The sequence below is a fragment of the Solanum verrucosum genome, unplaced genomic scaffold, assembly GCF_900185275.1.
Source record: "Solanum verrucosum unplaced genomic scaffold, falcon-dt-bn FXZP01000022.1, whole genome shotgun sequence".
Taxonomy (NCBI): Eukaryota; Viridiplantae; Streptophyta; class Magnoliopsida; order Solanales; family Solanaceae; genus Solanum; species Solanum verrucosum.
Window position 1 is genome coordinate 1,120,342 of NW_026020086.1, and position 19,929 is coordinate 1,140,270.

At 32.7% G+C, this 19,929-nt stretch overlaps 1 protein-coding gene across 2 annotated transcripts; it reads left to right on the forward strand.

The window, feature by feature from the left end:
* The first annotated feature begins 7,551 nt into the window (after window positions 1–7,551).
* Window positions 7,552–19,373, forward strand: LOC125824454 (uncharacterized). Of its 2 annotated transcripts, none has more exons than XM_049503834.1 (8): window positions 7,552–7,642; window positions 11,650–11,734; window positions 11,855–11,981; window positions 12,700–12,813; window positions 17,127–17,325; window positions 17,414–17,459; window positions 18,143–18,218; window positions 18,697–19,373. In XM_049503834.1, the coding sequence occupies exons 2-8, from the start codon at window positions 11,678–11,680 to the stop codon at window positions 19,053–19,055; spliced, it is 978 nt and encodes a 325-aa protein (XP_049359791.1). In that variant the 5' UTR covers window positions 7,552–7,642; window positions 11,650–11,677; the 3' UTR covers window positions 19,056–19,373. The 2 variants fall into 2 exon arrangements, with proteins under 2 accessions (XP_049359791.1, XP_049359790.1); XM_049503833.1 differs by lacking the exon at window positions 7,552–7,642 and adding an exon at window positions 10,632–10,732 and having other exon boundaries at window positions 18,697–19,132.
* Window positions 19,374–19,929: the final 556 nt, after the last annotated feature.

The window sequence follows — 19,929 nt, forward strand, 5'->3', positions numbered from 1 at the left end:
TTTATATTTAAATATTTATTAATTATTTCAATACTTCCTCCGTCCATATTATATAAGTAATATTTTATTAACTTTTATATTTAGTTCAAAATTACACAATAACAAGAAGATACTAAATTTCTTATTTACCCTTATGTAGATATATAAATGAGTTCTTAGTTCTTACATAACGAAGGAACCATATTAAATAGGTACTATTAAATTATAAGGACAATAAGTCTTTCGTTCGGAAGATACAACTCTTTATCAATATGAACATACAAAAATTCAGTGATTTGATATGTATTAGAGACGGAAAGAATTAGATCAAGATACTCCACAGTCCACACAATTGGTATACCAAGAATAAGGTTTGAACTGATGAGAAAATTACTGAATTCTCCTGAACTCGAACGTAACACACGACGCGCAAAAATGATTAAGTTGGAGTACGTGTGGGTGATGGGAGACAAATGCATGGAAATGCACCTTGTACAACTTTGTCAGACTAATGTATAAATTCTATATATATATTCTACATCATCTTTTTACTACAAATCATATGACATACCTTTGTCCGACAATTTGTCTATTTGATTTTACCTATGCTTTTGTCTAATTTCCCCTTCCTTCACCTACTCTTTTTCATTGATTATTTTTCCACCTTTGAGATGTTAGCCATACACAATTAAGGAATTTAGAAACAAGAAATGTAGATTTTTTTTTTTATAATTATATTCCTTTTCTTCATGTATGTACAATGTATCATTTTCTTGTGATTTTAGGTAAGATCGATTTAGAATTATGAGATTCTTTTTTATCGAATAGAAAAGGTTGTAGTACAAAATGTACTTCTAGGTAATTGTCCCGTAAATCTTATAGCTATCTCTATGAAGAGTAAATACAAGTAGAAAGAGAATAGTAATATAGATTGTGGTGGGATGGTTGAGATCACTCCATCCTTGATCAGAAGTTTTGGGTTTGAGCTATTGTGAATGGAAGAAAATCTTGTTGGGAGTGTCCCCCCAAAAAATAAGTTATGCAATGCAAATTCGGAATTTAGTCAGATGTCAATTTAAATACTAAACACTAGATGGAAAAGAGAGAATAGAAAGAGCCTAACGTGCTTTAATGTATCATTGCTTTAAAGAAAATATATATCATCCACACCATGACTCACCACTTATGATAGTATCATTCAATAGTGTAGGCATACGCAGGATTTTCAGTAAACAATATTTATATTTATAGAAGAAAGTATAAAACCTTAATTATCAAGAAAGTAGAAAATAATTAGAGCTACTATTAGTATCATCATTTTATAAATATTGGTTATTATTGATATTATTTTATGTTATTCTTCTCTTTAAGAGATTTGGGTCAGCCCAATAATTGGGAAAACAAGCCAGCTTTTAGCGGCCCACAATTGAATATATTAAGCTTGGGCATTCATGAGCTATCTATTTGGCTGGGCTGAAGTCTTAATACTACTAGTTAAAATTAGAAAAATTTACATAAATAGTTAAGATTTGAAACATAATAAGCCTCATTAGCTATAATTTGCTTATGTGTAAATTTTATATATGTCATATATTATAGTAATATTTTCAAGCTATAGCAGTAGATTTAGACTTTCAAGTTATAACATTAAAAATTTCAAGTTCTAACAAATAATTTTTTTAAAAAAAATGTTTTTTAATGAAAACAGGTAATAAACTGAAATTGTGGTGTTAATTTAATTTGAATTTATTATAGATAATTAATAAATAGCACGAATTAAGGGATTTAAACTAATTAAGATTATTTAGTATCCTTAATTCACTCAAATCAGTTAAAATCAAATAAAAATTCAGATTTTATCTTCTTTTTTTTCAACATTTCTCTCTTCAATTTGCAACAAAAAAATTTCAACGTTTCTCTCTTCAATTTTCAATAAAAAAAAAATCCCACATTCGAGTAATTGAAGTTTTTTTCATCTTTGAAAATTCTTGATTTTGTTGTGATGGACTACGTATCAATTTTAATCAAACATGGTGAAAGATGGGATCCTTTGGGTTAGTATTTATTATTGTTTAACGTTTGTTTTAGAATGATAGCGAAATGAAACAAAAATGATCAAACTGTCGATTAATTGAAGGTGGAGTCATATTTTGTTAACTGTTGATATCATATTATGTTTACTGTTGTAAAATGTAAAAAATTTAGTGTTTTTTTTGTTTATTTGTTTATTTTGTATACGGTTGTTGTTTTGTGAAATTATAAAATTAATGTGATTTTATGAATAAATTTGATAGAATAAATTAAATGAAATTTGTATGAAAGTGTGCTAATTATTTTGTAAAAATAATTTAAAATGTTGATGAATTTATGAAAAATTATTTTATTTGATAATGAATATGATAGTATAAGTCGAATGAATTATGTATGAAAAGTGTGTTAAGAAATATGTAAAAAAAAAAATTGGAATTCTTGACGAAGTGTATTACAAGTGTTTTAAATTGGAATTAAATGTGAAATTGTTGAGTTTATATTAGTTTTGTTATTTCTGTATAAAGTTGGGTGACAGTAATTAATTATTTGGGACGAGAAATGTATATAGTTTGAATGAATAATCGTTTTGTGTGAAATGTGTATTAAATGAGTATGAAAATGTATAAATTAGGTATGAATGATGATTGTTGTATGAAATGTGTATTAAGTGAGTATTAAATGTGAAATATTATGTTTTGTATGAAATTTGTTTTGTAATGTACTGTCTGAATGATATTTGTATGAAAAAATAATGACGAGTGTGTATAATTTTGTTGTTATTATAATGATTTTTATGGATGAAATTTGTATTGTCTTTGGAATGAAAAGTTAATATTATTTGACATATTTCTAATTGATTTGTATAATGTTAGACTAATTGTTATTTTTTTAATGAAACAGAAAATTATGTTGATTTTCAAATGAAATGAATTATATATGAAAGATGATTGCTGATGTGAAATTCAAAAGGTCAAACGTTACTTGCAGTAGATGTTGTAAGTTGGCCACAACATGAAGCATGTTCAAATTATCTTGTACAAAACTAATGACTGTTTATTTGTTTAGACTATATATAATTTTTATTTTATTTTGTCGTTTAGATTAATGTTTTGTTTTGATATGAAACATAATTGGTTTGAAGTGCATTATAAACTTAGTGTTTAATAAACCATTCATTCTTTATACACGGTTCATTCATTAATCATACAGATTGCATACTGTTAAAAATAAAATTTATTCCAGCTTAATACATAAGATAGTGTAAATATTAATGATAATTATAAAAGGTAATTATAGTATCCTGAGTATTTTATTTAATGTAAGTTTACATGAGTATTAATTTGATTTTCAACTGGTGTCATACTATAAATAAATTTAAAACAAATTGCAGTTAGTGTTTCATTCCCACACTAACTTCAGTTAGTGTCATACACATATGAATCAAAATTTCATACACGTTTTATCCAAACAACATGTATAAAAATTAGGGGTGGGCGTTCGGTTCTTCGGTTCGGTTTAATCAAATTTCGGTTCGATTCTTCGGTATTCGATTTTAGAAAAGTGTGCACCATATTTCAAACCAAACTAGATCGGTTCGGTTTAGTTCAGTGTTTTAAAATCGATTTTTCGGTGTCAACAAAAATAAAGAGAGAATGATAAAGTAATAATTGTTATTCACTTCACACTTCAAACTTCAAAATAACAACTAACCGTCTAACAATAAAAGGTAAGAACATCAATTTGTTGTTCTCACTTCAAAGTAACAACATAAAATGATAAAAAAAGTAGAAAGTAGAAACACCAAGTTGCTGCTCAAACTTGAATTAAATTGAGTTTTGTTTAGTTTAGACTTTAGGTCTTTAGGGTTTACTATTTTGTTATTAAGATTTTTGCTATTTAAGTTTAGGATCTAAATATAAAAATTGAAATGGGCCAAGTAAAGTTAAAAATTAAGTAATATAATAAATACTTTTAAATTTATTTAATAAAACTTCGGTTCTTCGGTGCACCGTAGTTTCGGGACCCTTACACCGAACTCCGAACCGAAGAACCGAAGTTTCGGAAAAAAAAACCGACACCGAACTGAAACACCGAAGAACCAAATTTTTTCGGTCGGTTCCGTTTTTCGGTTTTTCGATATTTATGCCCACCCCTAATAAAAATTGATAAATTCATATAATCACACAATTTATACCATTTGCATATCAATATTATATCATAGTTCATACAATATCCAACAATAAAATATTAAACTCATAGGCATACACGTATTAATCAGATTTCATACACGTTTCATCCAAAAAAATGTTTAGAATAGAAAGTAAGCATAATGTGATTTTTTTAGAAAAAATCAGTAGTTTGACAAATCATACCATTTTCATACAAATTAATAATATATACCATAAACACAGTTAATAGACAATCACACCAATGTTAAAACGCAATTCATACCATTTGTATACCATTATTATATCACAATTCATAAAATTTTCAAAATCAAAACATTAAAGCGTAGTCATACACATATTAATCAGATTTCATACAGATTTTATCCAATAAATGTACAGTTTGAAAACACACTGATATTTTCAAAATAATATCTTGAAATTGTAATAGGCAATTAGTAATTCATATGTAAACGGTATCTGCCTGAAAGAAAACATATGATATTATATATCATCAAATACTTAAACACAAAAAAATTGTCCAAAAGTTTTAAAAAAATAACTTTTTGTTGTTCTTCTTGCTGATGGTTTTGAAGATGCTCCAACTTCTATATTTGTTTTTTTTTTCTTTTTTCTTTTTGATTTCAGTAACAAAATCAAAATTGGAATCGGAAGGGGTTTCAACAATTTTCCCCTTTTGATTTGTAGGGGTGACCTTTTTTTTCTTCTTTTTTTCTCTATTTGTCGCTCCTTCAACTTAGATGAACCATCCGTCGCCGGATTTTCAACAATTTTAGGGGGGGGGGGGGGGTTGAGTTAATATATTAAAATTTGAAACATGAACATCATCATTAGAAGTTCCTTCACCCAATCTGGGACTCTTTCGAGGCGTTTTAATGGGTTTCTTAGACATAATTTTTTTGGAAAAAAAATTTGGACGAAAGATTGAATTGAGAAAAATGGGAGAGAAGAAGGTTAAAGTGGGGTGATAGCATGTATAGTTGGATAGGTGTGGGAGAAGGGTGGTGGGATTGACTAATGGGAGGTTATGAGTGTAACATTAAATAAAGAAGTGTAATCAATGTAAAATCCCTATAATTGTGTAAGAGATAATTATGGGGTATTCTTTATTTAAATAATTTAATAATAATATAAAATTACAAAAAATTACTTATTTAATAAAGTAAAATTTAATTAATTTATAAATAATTAGTGATATGTTATAACCCGTAATTAAACTGTTATAAGCAAGAATTTTTTAAAAGTAGATTTAAAACCTGTAATATTGACTCTTAAATGTGTATATGGGGTGATTTTTCCTTTGCTTATTTATGTAGCGTAGCTATAGTTTCGATAGTTGTGGTTATCTTGCTTGAAATTTATTTTTATACGAATTTGAGTCTTAACTTAAATAATGAGGCGGAAATTTAGATTATTAAAATTGAAAACAAACCCACAAATCATAGTTATTGTATTTGATTAGAATTCTTACCAAATATGATTTTTACCAAACAAAGAAAGATAAATTTAACTTCCTAAATAAACATGTCAAAAAAAGGAATTTATATGTACAAATAAGTAAATGTATGTTGACACCCAATTTTGATCCTCCACAATATATATTAATCATCGAGTTTCTTCAATCTTGAACGATTTGAAATAATTTATTTTATAAAATTCACAAAGTTTTTCAAGTGATTTTAAATAGTTTTGTCACTTTTTTAAATAATATATATATTTTATATAAGTAGTGTATTTTATAAATATTTGAAAATCATCTCAAAAGATTTTATATTTTAGTTAAATAAATATTTCGTTAATTTAGTTTAGTTTATATTCTGAGTTAGTTAGTTTTATAATTAAATTAATTATTTTTATTCGATTAAGGCTCCTTAATTAGTCTTGTTCAAATGTTAGCCCAATTTAATTTAATTTTCCTTCTTCCCAATCCAGCCCAACACCAAAATAACCCAATCCTCACCATTCACCAACAATACATTCATTCAATACCCTTAAGCGTGTGTGAAAAAAACAGTGTTCTCGCTAAGATTAACCCACCACTGTTTATTGGAGCTCCGATTAGTGGTTGCGAAGTCACCTTACTCGTCGTCTCAGAACGCTGGCCGGAAAAAAAGGTTATTTACTCGATTTATTTTGTTTTAACATAGAATTATGTGTACAAGTAGTAGTCAGTAGTGTAGTGGAGTTCTGTTAGCTTCTATTTATGCATATTGCAATGAAGTTTAAATATTCACATTTGGTTTGTTAAGCTTCAACATTTGCCCTGTATGTTTTATACCTTAATGCAGTGGCGTAGCCACATGGTGGTGGTCAGGGTGTTCAATTCGTCGGAAAAAAATACCGTATATACAAGTAAAATGATACACGAAATGATTAGATAACATATTTTGGACACCCTTAACACAACAAGTTATTGTAGCCCAGTGGTTTCACCTCCTTGGAATGAGCTATTTCTGGACACTCTTTGTGAAATTCCTGGCTCCGCCACTGCCTTAATGTATGGTTCACGCGTTTTCTGATGCTTGCATTACAGAAGGAATATACTGTTTTTCCAAATTTATAAAAATACACAAAAAATATCGTCTATAAGGTAATATTAATGAGATACGACTAATTACATCTTCATCAAATTGAAATAAATATATACATTATTGCATTTAACTAATAAAAATTTTCATTGACAATCTTCATAGGTTCGAGTAAATAAGAGATATAAATAACGATCCACATTGAACATTCACAAAAGAATCTGCAATATTATTTTGTGCTAACCTTAGTATTCAAATATTCGCCTAAATAAGCAATACTATTTACTATAAATATATTTTCTGAATTGGTAATCACGTGCTTTCAAAAAACTAGTATATATATATGAATGTCTTGGCAGTAGTGTCACAATAATAATATGATTACTTCATCTTATGAATTATAAAGTTATATATGCTTTCAAGAAGGCATTTTGTTTAACTTAGATTTCAAATTACCATGTGACTTCATCTTCTTTCAAGCTACTTTAACATCTAGTACAGGCATTGGATTGATATATATTGTTATTTGGAGTCAAAACTTATGGTGCTTTGCTCTTGCTGAACCATGTCCGGAAACCTTAAATAAATTTACTTGTCTTGGATGGCTCATTTGTGAAAAATATATCCGTTTTAACTAAGATGGGTTATCTCATGTTTATCCAATCTAGACATTCTGATCTATTACTTTGGTTGATTAGAACGTTTATCTTAGCATGTCACTACTCCCTTTGTTCACTAACAGTGGCCCAATTCATGTCCTAATCCTTAATCTTATTTGTCACGCAGAGTTGTTATATTAGTTTCACAAATACGACATCGTTTTGCTCTGATTGTTGCTTCCTGCTGATCGTCGGCCGCCGTCACCCTCCACCTGTTCGTCGGTCTTCTTCAGTCGTATCTCCGTTCATAGCTTCCTCGGTTAGTTCTCAGTTCACTTCTTTTTCTGTTTTTTTTTCAGAATTTTATATATTGTTACACAAAAGTGAATTGATTTGCCATATGAGCAGTTAGTTACGGGCTGTTTAATTAGTTAGGAGAAGACATCATATGCTTGCAAGGTTCTCGATGAAATGCCTAAAAGAGATTTAGATGTAGATTGTCTGTATAGTGGCACCATTGAGAGAAACAATAAAACTGAAGCTTTTTTGAAGATTTGTTTTGTAATGCGTTCTTTATAGATAATGAGAGTGATTTTGAAAATATGCATCACAGGTGGCTTTTCCTTTGATGATGAGAGTGATATGGATATAAAATCTTTAGATAGTGATTGGAAGGAAGTGCGGAAGCTCATTTTGATTTAATTGTTTTCAAGATCATGACTTGTTGTGATTTATGTTTCGACTTTGAGAGTGATACGAAAATTGGGGTAAAAAAATCTGGCCATGGGAAGAGATTGAGAAATCATTCTTTCTAGTAACAGTAGAAAGACCAGACCTAATTATAGAGGAAGAAGCACAAGTGTGGGTTGAGAACAAGAAAGTAATACAATTGAGGATGAGAATAGGTGATCATGATGTGTACTTTGTGAATTGTTGCATTGCTGCACAATTAGAAGCCATCAATTATCGAGGTTCTAGTCGATATTCCACCACTGAGGATCTCAAGGAGAATGGAGGCAATCAGTTGTTTATGTTATTCCACTCTCCTGGCCCTTTATTCATAAACACAAGTCCGACAGTTGAAGGGACTGCATCTTCTGGGCAGAATGGACGACCATTTGCAGCCATCACTAGCTCAGGACACACATGAATATTGTGGAAATGGATTTAACCTTGGTGGAGCAGGTAAGAAAATGCCTGAGAGGATTATGGCTAAGGATCTTCTAAACAACATTGTGGAATCAATTGCTGATGATTTGTCAAAGCAGAGCTCAATTTCGAAGCAAAAATCAGCAGATCATGCTACTTGGGAATCTTTCTTTAATGTATTGACGACAATGTTTCCTCATTTAGATCCTTGAGGTCAAGGATCTCTTTGCATATATTTGCTATTTGGTATTCTTTTTATTTTTTTGATAGCCTCAGTTTGCGAGCACTAGACTAATTCCACATGCCAGTTACCTCCTACTGGGTGAATGTGTCCACCAAGACGAAAACCGATAGGAAGAAATTGCCCTGTTCTGTCTATGCTGGGATTTAAACTTGAGAGCTCACGGTGCTCAACCCACTTCATTGACCAATAAGTCACATCCTTGGGTGCATATTTGCTATTTGGTATTGTGTGCAGACAACATAGAAACCAGTGAAAGAAGACTAGTAGTAATATATTAAGCTATTAGCTGATGCATAGGTTGATACTACTATGCTAATAACTTCACTAGAAATCTTCCTAATTGTCTGCATTGTTTTCTTTTATGAATTGAAATTAAACTAGCTTTTTGGACATAGGATTAGTTGAAACTTGGAAAACAAAGAAGAAGAGTTTTTGAAGTTTGTTGAAAAAATTCAAAATTCCATGATGTTGTGTTTTCACCTGGTATGGACCAGTGTGAAGATAGATTTTAAAAAACAGACCAAATTCCATGAACAAACTATTTTTTCAATTTTCTTTTTTGTTTTTGAAAATCTACTCCCAGAATCAATGGCCAAATGGGAGTGAAGTAGCTTCTATTAGATTTCATAAAGAGACTGTCACTCTATATACAGGTAGTAACCGACAAAGATTGTTAGAACAGAAAGCTACTACCCTCCCCAGACTCCTTTTGTGGAATTACACTAGGTAAGTTATTGTTGTAGAAAGCTACTACTTCAGAGTGAACTTCTCTGAATTATTAGCTGATCTATAAGCATAGTGACTGGTTAGACCTCAGTCACTTTTTTGGAACAAATTGCTAAGCACTTAGTTTACAATAAAGCAGTCACTTTGTTACATGTTATGAATGAAAATACATTTACTTGATCAAAAAAGATGAAAATGTAACACAAAACCAAAATAGAATGGTTGAATAGGAGAGGTGGCACTGAAGTGTTATTTCAGACAAGGATATCTGTCAGAGTGAAATGCAAGTTCTATAATAAGCTCATTTTACTAGCAATGTTATATAGGGGTAATGTTGGACCTCTACGGTCTAGCATATCCACTAAATGTGTGTCTCAGAAATGTGAATATTAAGATAGATATGCAACCACACACGATTAGACAAGATAATACACATTTTAGAAGGTGCGAGTAATAAACATAAAGGTAAAATCATAAAACTAGAGGTCAATTGAGATGGGTTGGTCATATTTTATGTCAAGCTCCAAATGCACGATGCGAAATCATGATGGTGGAAGGTGTTAAAAAGGGACCAAGGTAAACCTAAAGTCGCATGGAATGAAGCTTTCTCAAAGACCTACAAACTCTTGAAATCCATGTAAACTTAGAGAAAAATATGACATAATGGAAGAAACATCCATATAGGCAATATCAATTAGTTGGGATTAAGTTTTAGTCATGTTCGTATATTTACTTTAGGTCAATATTTATTAGGAGTCTTTTAGTATTGTTGATTTATATGTTAGTAGACTGGTAAGACTATATAGCACTTGATGTGTGTATATTTGAACCCTACCACACAAAATCTTGTATTTAAGTGGAGAAGGGTAGAGGGGTAACCTCATTAACGACCAAGTTTCAAATTGTGCATCACTGGCTCTCGGAGATTACCTAATTATCAAAAAAATATATGCTAGCAGAAAATGTGAAGAACTTCTAGTGCTAAGGAACATATATTTAAAATAAAAGGGAATAGCTGGGGGGGGGGGGGGGGGGTACCACTGCTGGACTATCCAGTATAAAAAGGAGGCAAATCCCCAAAGTTTTATACCTCATAATTTCTTTCTCTCACAAAGAGAATCGCAAAAACCACACAGAGACAAAAAAACCTCTGTTGATCCCTTCCGCCGTTCCTAAAGCCAAATTTCATTTTTGGGATCCATGAATCTCATTATTCATACTCACTGAAATCAATTGTTTTTCTTCCTAGTTCAACAAGCTGTCAAAGGCCTTTGAAAATTTGATCTCAAGGTAATCTTTTACTTATTTTTTTGATAAAAAATTTATAGATTTGATTTGACTTTTATATGATATGGATAAACTAAATTATGAATTGTTTTGAAGAGTTGGGATGAGATTAATAGTTGAAATACTAGGGTTAAGAAAATCAAGAGAATCCATGGAACTTTTGATGAACCGAATGAATTTAATGATACAAATAGGTTGTAATTGGTGGATTATTGATTGGTTTGAGCTACTCATAGATGGACAAACACGATTGGACAAGTTGAGGGTCAGTTACAGTGAATTTATTATGATAGAAGTTCATAAAGCTAACACATAGATTCTTTTAGTGATATTAGGTAGTTGAAGAAGTCAAATGAATTGCTCGTTGTGACACATTTGGTATCTCAGCACGAGTGTTGTGAGTACTGAGTAGTGAATTTTCCACAACTTGTTTTTTCACAAATTGCATGATTTATACATAATTTACATGGAAGCGAATTGAAAATGAATTGTGTTGCCGAATATTTTGAATATTGCATGTGAGAATTTGCATCTTATTGGAACAATTTTAACTATATTGATGATCTGTATCGAACCTGTACTTTAAATATTCTTACCCTTTTTGAGATGCCCTTACAATTTCTTTATATGCTTAGCGTTACTGGAATAATTTGTTGTTACTTGAAAAGTATGATTCACACTAATTATTTCTTGAATGAACTAACCATCGTATTTAACAAGTAATTACCCACAGATATGTTTAAATTGTTAAGTTATTGCTCGATGAACCTGCAAATATGTTGATTTACTTTACCAATGAACCAGACAATCTTAGCGCACAGAGGTCTGTTATGCGTTTTATTGTATGTTTTTAGTCATCATATTTTCTAACTGTAATGATATTGCATTAATATTTTCTACAAGAAATTTTCTTCTTGTAGGCCATAAAGAGAAGTCAAGGTTAGCTATATGGACCTTAAACCATTCAAATTAGACATTGACGAGCTTATAAATGAGTTTGCAAAGGTACTACTAACTTGTTTATGCATGTTGTCTTCAGTTTAAGTATACAGTAGATATCAATCTCTATTTGTTTATCCTGCACTTCTCATGATTGTTCATACTGATAATATGGTTATGTTGTAGGGTGGATCTCCTACTTTTGCAGAAATGAAGAGAGTGTGTGTTTCTAAAAAGTTCTCCTATATTTTCGAGGCTAGTCCCTCTAAAGATCAGGCATGCTTTATACAATCACTCTATGCCTACTGCATTGGTATGTTAATCTTTTTCCATTCTAGACTCTGTTGGTTTGCCTAATGTAACATATTTTTAGTTTCTTCCGGAGAGAATGATTCTGATTACTGTGGCATACTAAAATGTATGACGTATTAGCATCTACTGCACCCCAAACAAAAGAAAGAGAAAGTATGACCAACCAGATATATAATCTTCTCTACCTTTAATGTGAATACGACCATCATGAGGTGCACACTATAGGACTGTTAAAAAAATTTATAGCATTGAAGTACCAGTAGATTTGCGATGCCTATGCCTTTTTCTCTTAAGTAGGACTCAAATCAATTTCATGAAGGGAACACCGTTTATTTATTTGATATATGTGGTTTCGTATTACAAATACAAATGGTCATAGATTTATTTGATTGCTAATATGATGCATTTCATGTGCTATTTTAACCAAATTCCACTTGGTCTATCAGTCGATGAGTAAGAATGCGGAGAACACGAACTAAGAGCCATATCACAAAACATAACAGAAATATAGAGAAACCTTAAAATCCAAATCATTTTCAATTTATGATGACATTCATTCCCTCTTCAAAAAAAAAGGGAGTGTAAAGTCATGACACTTTAAAGAAAAGCCTTCGTTTTTCTCTTAAAATTTTGGTGGAAGGAGCAGTCATCATACAATAGGATTTTCATCTTGACTGACATTTTCTTTCAGCAGATTAACCAAATGTAATGTATTGCAGGTTACATGGTGTCTACTAATTCTCTTTTGAGTAGACTGGGTGGACTATATTGCCTATATTGCCTCTATGAGACACAGCCATTCAAGCCTCCTTTCAAGATTTATATATCTCTGGGTATAAATACTATCTTCTTAACATGATATGAATGAAATTGTTCTGCATATGTGATGATTCTCTCTTTGTGGTGCAAGATTGGTCTAATGAGATGAGAAAAATTAACATCACATCAAAATCTTAATTAAAAAACATTAGATCCAATTCTTAATCAGTTGTTTCATTAATTGCTAATCTCTTTCATTTGATAAGTAATGGTAAATTTTATAAATGGAAAGGATGGGACTAAGAAAGTGCATCAAGATTTACATATTGTGCAGCTCCCCGATATATCTAAAGAAGGAATCAACATCATTTACATAGCCAAGTTGCACCAGAAAGCTAACAAGTGTCATAAGCTTAAGCCTATGTATATTCCTCCTTTTGCCTTAAAAAATTCTGTTGTTTCATTCTATCCAAATTGCCCACCAAATGACCTAAGGTCTATGTGTTCCAAACTGTGTGCCTTCTTGTTGAGCCCAACTCTGTTCCAGCTATGCAGAAATTCTAGAATAGAGTGGGGCACTGTCCGTTTCATGTTAAAAATTGCAAAGAACATCTTTGAATCTGGTGAGTGATCTTGTGGTGAAAAAATAAGTGGCATGCCACTTCAGGATTCTCTTTGCAAAGGGGACATCTGCTACATAGTTGTATTCCTCTTCTCTCAAGATTTGATTGAGACATGCTTCTTCAACCACCAACCAAGAGAAGCAAGATACCTTCGAAGGTTGCTTACTTGCTTCGTTGTGCCAAATTTCCTCCAGCCCCAAGAAGTGGTATGGCCATTTTTTCACAATTTGTAGCATGACTTCACTGAAAAGTTTCCATTTGAAAGTATCATCCTTTTGTTATGGTGACAAGTAGATTCAAAAGAGAGCATGCTCTTTATATTTCCTGGTCATTTATGCTTTGTTGGAGAAAAAGATTCTAACTATGTTCATAAAAAAATCAGCATTTTCCCCAAATCTAAAGCTTCTGCTACAACATACCAGAAAGCTTCATTTGTTTCAAAGAGACTCCAATGTGTTTGAATATGCTTCCAGACTCCATGAGGGACATTTGAAACTTTGGTATGCCAAAACCATCTAGTGTGAACTTATCAACTAGAATCCTCTACAAAAGTGTGCTCTCTTTCCTGTTAAACCTCCCAGTGCTATTTGGTCAAGAGACTAACATTATGAAGCTTTAGGTTCTTAATGCTAAAACTGCCATTCTTCTTATCTCTGGTGACACTGTTCCATTTTATTTGGGAAAAGACTTGGACTGTTTATTTCATTTCCATAGAAAATCCCTTGTAATTTTGTCCATGCACGTTAAGACTGAAGCAGGAGCAGGAAATAGTGATATTGTTCAAGTGGGAAGAGCATTCAGAACACTGTAGATTAGAGTGACACTTCCACCCATAGAAAATTATTGTCGTTTCCAGTTGGATAATTTTTTCTCCATCTTTCCAAGAGCCTCATTCCAAATGGCCGCTGAATTGTATTTTTTCCCCAAAGGAAGTGCCAAATACTTTGTAGGGATGGATCTAATGTTGCATCATAAGATACACCAAACTGTAAATATCAGACATTGCTGACCAGGAATATGGAGTTTCTGGCAAAATTAACACCAAGGCCTGAAACAGCCTAAAAATTGTTAGAAACATCCTGAAGAACATAAGTTGCTGTTCCTTGGCTTCATAGAAGATTTATGTCGTCTGCATAAAGAATATGAGAGGTTTTCAAACCTTCAGGGCCCTAAGAGAAACCAGAAATTCAATTTGCTTGAGCCACGTTGTGAGTCATCTTACTGAGTCCCTCCATCATTCCCCATCACCAAAACAAAGAGGAAAGGAGATAAAGGGTCTTGTTGTCTCAAACCTCTTTGACTAGAGTAAAAACCATGTGCTGCACCATTTATGAGAATCCAGAACTTCACTGATGAAATATAAAAGCTAATCTAATGATCCATTTGATACTGACGCCCATTTATCTCAATAAATCCAGCATGAACTTCACATTAACATGATCCAAGTGCTTTCTTGATATCCAATTTGCAAGAATTCCAAGTTTTCCAATTTTTGTCCTTGAGTCCAAATATTTGTTAGCTATCAAGGCTGCATCAGTGATATTTCTGTCACTTAAGAAACCCACCTGAGAAGTATTGATCAACTTAGGAAGTACAACTTTTAATATGTCCATAAGAGCATTAGATATAATCTTATAAATACTATCTATCGAACTGCTAGGTCTAAAATTCCTTCAGTTTTTTATAGCACTTCTTTGGGATGAGAGCAATAAAAGACGAATTTAAGCTTTTCTCAAAATGCTCCAGATCGTGGAAATGATTTGTAGCCCACATCAAGTCTCCTTTAACTGTATACCAACATTATTTGTAGCAACCCATGGAGAAACCATCTGGCTCTAATAACACCAAGAATCTCCTCTTCAAGAGAATGTCTTTGCAGCTGTTACTCAGCTTCATCACTGGAAATATAAGAAACTTCATCCTATGTGCCTAATATAAAGAAAGAATCTGATGAGCAATCACATCCCTGTCTTCAGTAATAGTCCCATTAATATCTAGCTTGTCAATATGGCTAAATCTCCTACGAGTATTTGCCATCTTATGAAAGATGCTAGGGTTATGATCCCTTGTTCAACCATAAGCACCTCGATTTTGGTCCCCTTGAGTTCACTTCCAATCTGAAAATCTCCTCCAGCTCAATCTGATTGTGCGCCTTTGACATTTGATGCCTCATCCAAAGGGGGAGAATTGTCGGATTCTGGTTCGATTTCATAATCCTGTTAAGGATGAAGAATTTCCTATTTTCCAATTGTGCAAAAGAAGTCATGTTCCATTCCTTGAGCTTAACTTTCAATAATTAGAGTTTCTTTGCAAAAGATGAAATCTAGCCTGCCAATAATGTTGAAAGAATTCCACCATTCTTTGGCCAAATTTCCGAATCCAATATGTTCAAACTACATACTTTCAAACTTGAAATGCAGATGCAAATCTCCTGTTTTTTTTTTATGGCATTGTCTAGAGCATATGTCATCATGGATACTTCCTAGATTTCTGTTTTAAAATGTGTCATGGAACATGGAAACTGATTTTAACACAATTTATGCTTTAGATCAGATCAATTAGGAAGTAAAATTTACATTTATTTTCCATAGATCATTGGCATAGTGAATTGCTCTAGTGAGGATGTTGATTCATAGTTTTATTACTCATACTATACGTAGGTTGCTTTAGGAGAGTTCTCCAAACATGTAACTGGACTATCAAGTTTCTATATTTTGCAGGTTATGTGAATGGATTTTTACCACTAATAGGTGTCCGCAATTGTTGCTTCGACTGATGTTAAAACTTTTCTTGGCTTAGGTTTGGGACATTAACCTGTATAATTGAAATCACAGGTGGGTCAATACTGTATTCAGTTTTCTCAGTGATTCATAGTAATAGTTAAAGCACAAAATTCAAGGAATTCTTGGATAATTTATGAAAAATGAAAATATAGGTGATGAATAAGTTGGTGTTACTGAGACCACCAATCACAATATCAGCTTATACTATAGTTTTGTGAACAAGTTCTTAAGTGGTAGTTTCAATTTCATTTGAAGGACATGTTGTGTTTTTATTTAAAGAACAATAGTCAGCAGGACTTCTTACGAAAAACTCCTTGGATACCAAATGATCTCCTCCTCTCTTTCTCTCTCATTTCTCAAATTACCTTATGGCAGTTCTATATTCATGAGAAGTCGTTGCATCTTCAGCATCAGAAATACCCCAATGAACATTATAAGTTTTGAACTATCATCTGCAGATTCAATATGCATTAGTTCACACTTCTAGACTGGTTCACCATAATTCAGTGTTCATGATATGTAGCCACACCTGTGTGATAAATGAATTGCCACATTCTATTCATTCTTTCAGTTGGAGATCTATGAGGATATAAAAAAAATTGGGTGTTTCTTTGGGTGCATACCCCATCAACTTCTTATCTTGGAGTGCCAATCAGAGAAAGAAATTTCTGTCTAGGAGACATTCTAAACAGCTGATCAATGGTGCTCCAGCAAGCCATTGGACCATAGTGCTATATTAGTCTGAAATTTATTGTTCCTTCTGGCTGAATTCCACTTAGGATGTATACTATCTGATTAATGTCTGTGAATTCCTTTTATATTGGTATGTGGAGGTTTGAATCTGGTACTTCGTCTAGTATTTTTTGTTTACCAATTTTCTAGTGTTAGGTTACCAATTTAGTTCATTGTGCAACTCTGACGTGCTTTTGATGCACTTATCTTGCTGTGATTTGATGATATTTCGTCAATTCCATTTGACAGGAGAGTTAAAGAATCTTAGGAACGTTGTTGCTGAGGCAAAGGCCAAAGATGTTAAGGTAGTCCCTGCTGTAGTCAAGCGTATGTTAGATAGGAACATGTTTCTTTTTGGGTTTGTGGATGTGAATGAAAGCTCTGCTGCGGAGAGATTAGATGAACTGTCCGAAGTACAAAATGCAAGTATCCAAATAGCATGCAAAAAGTACGTTACTGATACTTTTCCTGCTACAGCTTGTTATTTCACAGTCTACTCTAAACCTTCCCTCATCTTGTTTCCTTGGCTGATGTAGGTTATTTGCAAATAGCCGGATCGAGCATTTCACCCACATGGATATGGTATGTTTGATTTCTAGAATATACTTCCAGCTTTGTACTTTTGCATACAGTGTTCATATGGATTGATGTGGCTAGTTACAAGGATTTGTTGAACTCAAGCACCATATTGATGGAAATATTTAGTAGCCCTGTACTTCTATTGATTGCAAGAAAATAATCAGGTGACAACTTCGTCAAAATAAAAAATACAAGTAATATTTAGTTATTTTAGAGCAATCGACTTTCTATAACTTGTGACTTCAATTTGGTTGGAATTGCTCCCTTCCAAAATGTGAACCAATTGTGTTTGCTGGAATAGGATATTGTTTCTGCTGTCGTGGTGGTGTTTCTGTGTTTTTTTGTAAATGTAATTGTGCAAGTATCTTCAGAATCACATGCAGGTGTTATTTATGTTTCCTCCATTTACTTGTTTCCTGTTTATGAGATAAACTCAAATGGAGGGTTTTAAGCTTTAAATGACCCAAAATCAAATATATTGTTAGAGGATTATTTGGACATGTGGGCATTCTTTCAGTTTATTGGATTATTTGAATGTTGGAGTTGCTCAGTATAGCAAGTTAGCTAGGTGGGAGGCTGCATTAGTTGTGCAAATCCTTTCATCAGGTCTCTAGTGACTTAACCTGCTATTGCATGTCTCCATCTTTGACTTGAGACTGCTAAATTCATATTCCCATTTTTCCTAGGGATTGGAGCTTGAGGTGGATTTGCTCAAGCAAAAGTCAGCAGATTATGCAAGGGCGAAAGATCTAGCTATTAAAGGTATTTCTATGAGCTTAAAGCTTTTAACGGAACATATATTTTGGTGATTTTCTATGTATTGTCAGCACTGTTATGTGTGAGTATGGCATATTTAGTATTAAAAGTAACTCAATGAGCTTCTTATGCTTTTGTCGGAAATATATTTTTGCCATTTTCTATATGTGGTCTGCACTATTGATGTGCTAAGTAAGGATATTTAGTATTCAATAGCAGTGAAAATTATGCATTGGTACATACTGAAGTAGCTGTGAATACGTTTATGCGGTGAAGCTACCCTGAATCGTTCACAGAAGTATTGTTCAGATAGTGTATAGGCAATCTAAAACTTTCCTCCCAAGTTTGATCTTAGTTTCAAGATTCAGGGGATTGGGCATGCATAATTTCATAGGTTTCTTTTGCATCCAAGGTTTTGACTCCCCCTTCAATAAAGTTGTGGAGGACATCTTTTCACTTGTTTTTTCTTGTTTTTTTCTTATAGAGGCTAGTGACATTGTGGATGTAGAAAGTATAAAGCACATAGCAGAAAACCAGACATTGATAGGAGACGTGGTCGGGAAGACTGCTGATGACTGGAAAGCTCAGAAGGAATTATTTTATCAAAAAACAGGCATTCTTCATCAGCCTGTGAAAGACTCAGTTGACGTTGTTGGAAAAGAGCATGATAAGTCCCAACAAAAAGTGGCTGAAGAGCATGATAAGTCCCAACAACAAGTGGCTGAAGAGCATGATAAGTCCCAACAAGAAGTGGCTGAAGAGCAGGATGACAATGAAGACTTCAGTAAGGAACTTGAAGAAGTGTTATTGTCTGCACAGAACGAATCTGACTTCGAAGAATAGGGACTCCTTTTTAGGCCAGAAGACCATCAATGGAATTATTAAACTGTCAAGATTAACTGAAAAAAGGGTAGGCCAAAAGCTCCATCAAAAGCAACGAAAGTCCACAGACCCCTCAAATGGCTTCTGTTAGGGAGAGAAATTTTCAGTTGGGAGCCATTCTTTTGCAGCTAAACTATTTTATACTTGTAAAAATGGCAAAGTCTTGGAAGATTTAGCTGTAAGTCATAAGTATGATTGTAAGTGCTTTTTGGTAATACACTGTCTTCTTATAATGTACATTCTCTAGAAATTCAAAATTGTTCTTTTTATTTCTCCAAATTTCCCTTCTTCACTAGTTCAGTTTTTTATCCAACAACAACATACTCGGTGTGATCTCACCAGTGGAGTCTGGGTAAGGTTGTGTATGCAACGCTTCAGTTTGATACAAGAATGAAATCGAACTCTACTTGTTATATTTTTTGTGTCTTTGACGACCTACAGTTTGATCCAACATGTAAGATGTTTTAGTTTTCATGTCCATTTCTCTAATTGAAGGATTTTGTGGTAGTTAGAGAATCCCAAGCAAGTAAATTGACGTCAACTACACTCTTCACAGAAAGAATCATTGTCTTGTGGCTCCATTTCTAGGACCAGCTTAACTATCTCTAATTGATAGCTCATATTAGGGGTGGAATGATCATCCATCATGTGTTTTCACGTAGGGCCTCCATCTTTCCTCTCAACAAGATGCCACAAATGATCCAAAGAGATTATAGCCTCATTACCTATCTTTTTCTTCTCATATTGTTATCTAATAATTCTATTGTAGATTTGTCCATCATATTGCTCACTATTTAACGAGAACCAACACAATCTATCCAAACATTATATCATC